Consider the following 9,117-nt stretch of genomic DNA (forward strand, 5'->3'; position numbering starts at 1 on the left):
ACTAAAAGATTGCTATCGGGATGTGAAGAGACTTTCAACCAGGATAACAAAAAACGTTTCTGAAGACAATCACCTATTGCACCTTTAAGACTGGTTTTGTGCTCCAGGGTCACACATGTCCAAAACGGTAATTTTTCCACACAAAAAAAAAACAACTAACATCTTGTTGCAACATTTTACAAAAATCAAGGCTGAATATATTTGGTCAAAACCCCATGTTATAAAAGACAATATTTAAGACAATATCGGCTGCTAAGACGGCAACGCTGACCTAAAATATAAAATGTTTACCCTCTCTCTCTTCTTCACCATTCCCACATCTCAGACCTCAAATACATCAAATATTACCCTTTTTAGACATAGTTTTTGAAGTGAAGAAAATACTATACAAAACTTATTGAAACAACCAGGGGCCAGTTGCATTAACTTAGCCACCATGTTAAGACACACAACTAGTTTGCCAAAAGGTAATCAGTCTTACTTTTCCAATACAAATAAGACTAATCTACCTTTTCATAACTGAATTAAAAAAAGTAATGACCAGTATTCAAGAAGAAAAAAATAGACTAACTTTTTAAGACTAGTCTAAACGTCAAAGTAAAGAGTAACCCCCCCCCATAAAAACACTTTCTCATTGGATCTAAGCAAATCTCATAGGTGACCTATTTTGATCTCAGAAAAGTGAGTTGTCACTGAAAGGGGAGGAGTTTGCATCTCTGATCTAAATCAAACGTACGTCACAGCCGCGGATGGCGTCCATGGCCAGCAGGTCGTTCCCGTGGCGCAGCTGGAACCGGACCATCTCCTGCGCTGTTCTGAGGTCAGCCAGCTCCTGCTCCTGAGACTGACCGCACTCCTTGATCAGATCCTTCAGGAGCAGAGCGTATTTACTCATCCTCTGGATGGGCTTCAGCAGGTATGACGCCAGGTCCATCTTATCGCCCAGCTCCAGCTGCTTGTTCTGCAGAGCACAGGAACCCTTCAGAAACATCTTCAGCTCGAGTGAATAACGTCACGGAGGAGAAACAACAGCGCTTACCTTGAAAAAACTGTTTCCGTGGCTCGTCAGTAGAGCGTCTGAGCGCGGCTTGTTTTTGCTGTACAGGGCGTACATCCCGAACTGTTCCTCCTAACCGCGGAAAAAACACATTTATATCTTACACTATCTCGTAAGATTTCAACAGCATTTATCGAGAGCAACCATGACAATTTCTGCCGTTGCACACTGTGCACATTATCATTTAAAAGTTTGAGGTTTTATCCAGATAAAAAAATAATTATATTTTAAAATATATATTTTTTTATTAAACAGCTACTTGTTTTATTTAAAATAAATGGTGTTTATTTAAATAAATTAAAAATGATTAAAATAATATAAATGCACACAAATAAATTTTCTTTAAAAAAAAATATAATTTATTTTATTTGATTAATAATTCATTATTTTATTTACACCAAATGTTCTTTATTCAAACAAATAATAAATTATATTTTTAATATTTAATTTAATTACTCAATAATTACTTATTTACATTAAATGGTATTTATCCAAATAAATAAAATAATTACAAAATATATTTATTTGAATTAAATGCATACAAAAGTAAATGAATAAATCTACTTTATAAATAGTATAATAATACTAAATAATATAATATTTCCATAATTATTTATTTTATTTAATTATTAAATAATCATTTATTTTAATTATTCATTAATTTTATTTACATTAAATTTAAATAATTATTATTATGATGAGCATTTGATCTGAATTAATTATTCAAATAAATAACACTTTTATTTTAAAATATTTAATTTCATTTAATAATTCAATAATGACTTTTTATTTACATTAAATGGTATTTATTCAAATAAATAAAAATAAATACAATTATTTATTTAAATTAAATGTATTCACACAAATGAATAAATCTACTTTATAAATAGTATAATAATACTAAATAATATAATATTTCCATAATTATTTATTTTATTTCATTATTAAATAATCATTTATTTTAATTATTCATTAATTTTATTTACATTAAATTTAAATCATTATTATTATGATGAGCATTTGATCTGAATTAATTATTCAAATAAATAACACTTTTATTTTAAAATATTTAATTTCATTTAATAATTCAATAATGACTTTTTATTTACATTAAATGGTATTTATTCAAATAAATAAAAATAAATACAATTATTTATTTAAATTAAATGTATTCACACAAATGAATAAATCTACTTTATAAATAGTATAATAATAGTAAATAGTATAATATAATAACATTTAAATAATTATTTATTTTATTTCATTTTTAAATAAGACATTTACAGTATTATTTTATAAAAGATTTTAAATAATTGCTTTTCGTTCTTTCATCAAACTTTCTATTCATCAAAGAATCCACCATTTCCACAAAAATATGAACTGTTTTCAACATTGGTAATAATCAGAAATGTTTCTCGAGCAGCAAATCAGCATATTAGAATGATTTCTGAAGATCATGTGACACTGAAGACTGGAGTAATGATGCTGAAAATACAGCTGCGCATCACAGAAATAAATTACAGTTTAACAGATATTCACATAGAAAACAGCTGTTTTAAATTGTAATATTATTTCACATTTTTGCTGTATTTTTTATCAAATAAATGTGGCTTTGGTGTGCAGAAAAGACTTCATTAACCATCACATGGACTCACGTGTTTGAGGAAGCAGATGCTGATGGACAGCGGTGAATGAGCGCAGCTCTCCAGATCCGTCAGGAAATACTGGCTATGAAAGTCGCACAGTTTCTCCAGATTCCCAAAAATGATGCTGCGCTTCCCTCGGAGGTCCTGAGGAAGGTCCAGTCGCTCCATCTCAGGGAAGTAGTGCTGGATGATGTAGCTGAGGGATCTGACGTACTCTCTCTCGGTGGAGATCATCTCGTCCATGATGTGCTGGATTTTACTGAAACGCAGCACAGCAGCCACGCAGCGTGAATAAGGCAGTTCAGTCATGCATTAAAATGTGGATTTATGGTCAACTTTAGCATGAGGGCAGCATAAAAGAAAAACTTATAGACCATATACAGTTTAAAAATCTCTCTCTATTTCAGTTCAGTTCTCAGGCCACATTCACAGTTTTATAATTGTATTAAATTATTACAATTAAACAAATCAATAATAATATAAGCAGTAATACTATATAATAAAATAAAAAAACTAGAATTTATTTTAAAAAATAAGATATTATGTTAATTATTATAATTTTTGCAGAAAAACAGAAACAAATACAAATAATTACTATCATTTAATGTTTAATTATCTATATTATTCACTATTATTTAATATTACTAATATTCATGTCTGTCTTTATCATTATCATAATTTTTTAATTAAATTATACACAAATCTGAAATATTTTTAATAATTAGATTAATAATAATAATACAATTTACTTATTAATAAATTATTGCTATTATTATTATTATCATCCTCATGTTTATTAAATTATAATGGTTCATTCATCAAATTATAAACATTCCAAAAACTAAACAAATCAATAAAGTAATTGATATTAATCGCATTACTAAAATAATAATATACTGTAAAATACAAATGAACATTTAATAATAGTTATTTTATTATTTTATTAAGTAATAAAAAATTAAACAAATCAATAAAAAAATCTATTTCTACACTAATAATACTATACTGGAATTTTTAAAAATCAAGTATTTGCTAAAAATATATTTTATTATCATTGTTATTATTATTACTTAAACAGTAAAAATACAAATAAGTACTACTACTATTATTTATGTTTAATTATTTCTATTATTTACTATCATTACTAATATTTATAGCTGTCTTTTATTTTATTTAATAAAATCACTATTTATTTAATTATAAAAATTAAACAAATCAATTGTCACGATCTCTAGCTGGAGTGACCACGAGCTCCGCTAGAGGGCACCCCATCCTTTACCATTTACATTCTCACAGACTACATTCCCCATAATCCTTTGCCCGGACTCATCACGAGTTGCAATCAGCTGTATCTCATCACCTCATCAGTCTCACAGTATAAGAATGGCGCACGCACACGCACACATGTGCGCACACACACACACACGCACGCACGCACGCACGCACACACACGTTCACACGTTCACACGTTCACACGTTCACACGTTCACATCGCTGATGATTGATAGCCTGTAATGTTTTCTTACTTCCGGTTTCCTGCCAGTGTTTCCGTGTTTTCCTGTGCCTTGTCTTGCTTTGCCTTTGTGGTTTTTGGATCTGTTTATCTGGTTTTCACGATTATTTTGCTGCCTGCCCTGACCGTTGCCTGTTCTGTGGATTACTCTTTTGCCTGTGCCTTTGATATTACTGTTTACTGGTGTTTTGACCCTGCCTGTTCTGACTACGCTCTTCATAATAAAGCCTTGCATTTGGATCAACTACTCTGTTGTCACGCCTCCATGTTACAGAATCATCAGCCATACCCGGATCCAGTGGCTTTTTGAGTGCTCCAGGCCAATCGTGGACCCAGTCGATCAGCTTCTTCACCTTCGGCAAAAGGACCTGTCAATTGAGGAATACGTTCATCTATTCTGTGATTTTTTTTGTAGCATGTGCCGTTTTATGATGAGATTTTGTTTAAGGACTTGTTCCGTTGTGGACTCAATGAGCCAATGAGGTCATTGTTACCTGGGGGACATCATGGATTATGCACTCTTGTTAGTTGGTTCCCCTTTCACCGTGGGAGAAGCAGAGTCTCTGCCCAAAATGGCTGCCAACCCAGAACCTGTTCTCAAAATGGCTGCCAACCCAGAGACTTTTTGCAAGATGGCTGCCATTCCTGCGTCTCGTCCCATCATGGCCGCCATTCCAGAGTCTTGTCACGTCACAGCTGTCATCTCAGAGTCAAGTCAAGACACAGCTGATCTTTCTGAGTCACTTCATGTCACAGCTAATCGTCTAGAGCAGTGGTTCTCAACCCACGGCCCGTCACGAATTCAAATGCGGCCCGCTGAACACAATTAAAAAAATAACTTTCAGTTTTACAATTCATTTTAGTTTTTACATTAATTTAAAAATGTACTAAACAAATATAAGCTATAATGTTTTTGTTATGTAAAATAATTTTGTTTTTCATATATTATTTTCAGACATGAGCAGACCTGTACTCACGTAATTAACGTTACGCATTTAACGAACACTTACAAGCGCGCACTTTGGCAGAATTCAATTCAAATAGTCATCAGCAGCCATTAGTTTGGTAAAATTGAGCATAAGAATGGACACATTTGTTATTAAGGGAGAAAAACGAAATGTGGAAAATGCCAGCGAAGGAACACATACAAACAAGAGTAGTCGCAGCAGTGAAGGTAGGAGAGTGCTGTACTTTTGGCATCAACTTTCGGTTTTTTCATCACTAATTGATGGATGTCTAAAATATAAAAATAAGAATAACAAGCCCGATGCCCGGCCCGCATCTCAACTATGATGTGAAAATTGTCCCGAAGCCCGGCCCTAGGGGCGTAAAAAAATCGGGGCCCTTGGGCCCGGGCTGAAATGCAGGGCTCTAGTTCATGGTAAAGGAAAAATAGGCTATTATAAATCTGGTTGGTTTGTATTGGTGACATAATATGTAAATGATATGCGTGCGGCCTGTGAGACTTGCACTTGGACCATAGTGCGGCCCAGTGGAAAAAAAGGTTGAGAACCACTGGTCTAGAGTCTCATCACGTCACAGCTGATCGTCCAGAGTCTCGTCACATCGCCCAAAGTCTCGTCACGTCACAGCTGATCATCCAGAGTTTGTCACATCACAGCTGATCATCCAGAGTCTCGTCACGTCACAGCTGATCGTCCAGAGTCTCGTCACGTCACAGCTGATCATCCAGTCTCGTCACATCACAGCTGATCGTCCAGAGTCTCGTCACGTCACAGCTGATCATCCAGTCTCGTCACATCACAGCTGATCGTCCAGAGTCTCGTCACGTCACAGCTGATCATCCAGTCTCGTCACATCACAGCTGATCGTCCAGAGTCTCGTCACGTCACAGCTGATCATCCAGTCTCGTCACATCACAGCTGATCGTCCAGAGTCTCGTCACGTCACAGCTGATCATCCAGTCTCGTCACATCACAGCTGATCGTCCAGAGTCTCATCAAGTTACAGCTGTCATCTCAGAGTCTCGTCACATCACAGCTGATCATCCAGAGTCACTTCATGTCACAGCTGATCGTCTAGAGTCTCATCACGTCACAGCTGATCATCCAGACTCACTTCATGTCACAGCTGATCGTCTAGAGTCTCATCACGTCACAGCTGATCATCCAGACTCACTTCATGTCACAGCTGATCGTCTAGAGTCTCATCACGTCACAGCTGATCATCCAGACTCACTTCATGTCACAGCTGATCGTCTAGAGTCTCATCACGTCACAGCTGATCATCCAGACTCACTTCATGTCACAGCTGATCGTCTAGAGTCTCATCACGTCACAGCTGATCATCCAGACTCACTTCATGTCACAGCTGATCGTCTAGAGTCTCATCACGTCACAGCTGATCATCCAGACTCACTTCATGTCACAGCTGATCGTCTAGAGTCTCATCACGTCACAGCTGATCATCCAGACTCACTTCATGTCACAGCTGATCGTCTAGATTGTCCAGAGTCTCGTCACGTCACAGCTGATCGTCCAGAGTCTTATCACGTCACAGCTGATCATCCAGAGTCTCGTCACGTCACAGCTGATCGTCCAGAGTCATATCACGTCACAGCTGGTCGTGCAGAGTCTCATCAGGCCACTGCTGCCATCCCGTAGTCACATCACTTCACAGCTGGTCTTCCAGAGTCTTGTCACATCCCGTCTGTTGTACCCAGATCTTCGAGGTCAGTTCTAAGGTATACCAGACTGGCATCCAGTGTGGAGGATCCACCGCTGGTGTCAGTACACGCATCTGGTATCCCTAAACCAACGCTCTCTAGCGACACAGTTCATACACTTTCAAGCTTGCCAGCCACTACTCACCCCAGTTCCCCAGGCACAGCACCTTCAGTCTCTGAGATAGACGATGTACTCTCTGTCCTACCAGTTATGGCTATGGCCATTCTGTGTGTTTTGGCTGCACACACCACCGTAGTTTCCCCAGAGATTGCAGCCTCCACTGCAGAACCTCCCGAAGTGGTGGCGCCCACTCCAGTCCCCGAGTCTAGCCCAGAGAGGGCTCCAGACCTCGAGTTTAGCCCAGAGAGGGCTCATGTTCCAAAGTTTAGCCCAGAGAGGGCTCCTTTTCCCAAGTTTAGCCCAGAGAGGGCTCCTGATCCCAAGTTTGGCCCAGAGAGGGTATCTGTTCCAGATCAGAGTCTAGTGCAGGTTCCAGCCCCTGACCAAAGTCCAGTGCAGGCTCCAGCCCCCGAGCTCAGTCTAGTGCCTGCTCTCACCCCAGAGCTCAGCCGGGATCCAGCTCTAGTCCATGAATTCGTTCCAGAGTTTGCTCCTAGTCCAGAGTCCCTGAAAAGTCCGCCCAGCCCTCCTTCATCAGTTCCAGTGTCTGCTCCTCCAGAGCACCATCCAGTGTCCAGCTCCAGTCCCAGAGACCTTTCCTGTCCCTGAGTCCGTTCCAGTTTCTCCTAAGGTGGCAACTTCTGTTGCAGAACCTTTCACGGTGGAAATATTCGCTCTGACTCCTTCCGAGACAATAGCAGCACTCTCCCCGAGCTCTCGGTGTTCCTTGTCACCTCTGTTTTTACCACGGACACTAGTTTTAAACTCTCCCTGTTTCCTAATGCCTCTATTATGGCCGCAAGTGCTGTCTCTGAACTCTCTGTGTTTGTTGTAGCTCCTATTGCTACTGCTGCAGAACCTCCAGAGGTGGCGGCATCCGCTTCAGAACCTCCAGAGGTGGCGGCATCCACTGCAGAACCTCCAGAGGTGGCGGGGGTGTTCACTTCAGGTCCTCTTAAGACAGGGGTGCCCACTAATGAACTCTTTGTCTGTCCTGACGAGGTCATGGAGACCATCAGTGAATCCCCTGTCAAACCAGTCTTGACCCTAGAAGCCAATCATGAATTCTCAGCCCTGCCTGCTACGCTCACCCTGTTACGGCCAAAGATGCCGTTTCTGAACTGTCTGCCGGTCCTGCTACGGCCGCTAAGGCCATTGTTAACCTCTCTGTGCTCTTTGGTCCAGATCTGTCCAAAGTCCAGGACCTGTCACGATCTCTAGCTGCCCATGAGCTCCGTGTTTTCCTGTGCCTTGTCTTGCTTTGCCTTCGTGGTTTTTGGATCTTGGACTGTTTATCTGGTTTTCACGATTGTTTTGCTGCCTGCCCTGACCATTCCCTGTTCTGTGGATTACTCTTTTGCCTGTGCCTTTAATATTACTGTTTGGTGGTGTTTTGACCCTGCCTGTTCAGACTATGCTCTTCATAATAAAGCCTTGCATTTGGATCCGGATCTTGGGCTGTTTATTTGGTTTTCACGATTGTTTTGCTGCCTGCCCTGACCATTCCCTGTTCTGTGGATTACTCTTTTGCCTGTGCCTTTAATATTACTGTTTGGTGGTGTTTTGACCCTGCCTGTTCAGACTATGCTCTTCATAATAAAGCCTTGCATTTGGATCCACTACTCCGTTGTCACGCCTCCACGTTACATCAATAAAGAAATATATTATAGTATAGTAATAATATGACACTATAAAATAAAAAAAAATTGTATTTCATACTACTACTGCTACTAATTATTATTATTATTATTATTATTATTATTATTGTTACTGTTACTGTTATTACTATTATCATTATTATGATGATGATGATTATTATTAATAATAATACTAATAATACTACTACTACATTCATTCATTCATGTATTTATTACGCACCAATAAACACAACAGCAGTTGAACATTGTGCTGTACAAATAAAATAAAAACCAGAAAAAAAGAACAACATCAGTAAAATCAAAAGATAATTTAACATGCAAAGTTTAAAAAGCCAAGGTAAGAAAATAAGATTTCAATTTAGTTTTAAACTCAGAATTTGAAGCTTTCACAGATAAAGGAAGGTTATTCCATAGCCTCGGTCCAACTATTGCAAAT

The 9,117-nt window shown here is 38.2% G+C and overlaps 1 protein-coding gene across 1 annotated transcript in view; it reads right to left on the reverse strand.

Annotated features, from left to right (window-relative positions):
* Positions 1-721: 721 nt before the first annotated feature.
* Positions 722-9,117, reverse strand: part of LOC107677642 (pleckstrin homology domain-containing family G member 4B-like) — a 52,767-nt gene continuing 44,371 nt past the window's right edge. The window contains exons 16-21 of the mRNA XM_016472628.1: positions 8,115-8,210; positions 7,461-7,649; positions 4,391-4,584; positions 2,713-2,962; positions 1,040-1,129; positions 722-961 (exon numbers count right to left, since the gene is read on the reverse strand). Of these exons, the coding sequence (XP_016328114.1) occupies positions 722-961; positions 1,040-1,129; positions 2,713-2,962; positions 4,391-4,584; positions 7,461-7,649; positions 8,115-8,210 (1,059 nt within the window). The remainder of the gene's footprint in view (positions 962-1,039; positions 1,130-2,712; positions 2,963-4,390; positions 4,585-7,460; positions 7,650-8,114; positions 8,211-9,117) is intronic.

The sequence above is a fragment of the Sinocyclocheilus anshuiensis genome, unplaced genomic scaffold (genome assembly GCF_001515605.1).
Source record: "Sinocyclocheilus anshuiensis isolate Anshui unplaced genomic scaffold, SAMN03320099.WGS_v1.1 scaffold796, whole genome shotgun sequence".
Classification (NCBI taxonomy): Eukaryota; Metazoa; Chordata; class Actinopteri; order Cypriniformes; family Cyprinidae; genus Sinocyclocheilus; species Sinocyclocheilus anshuiensis.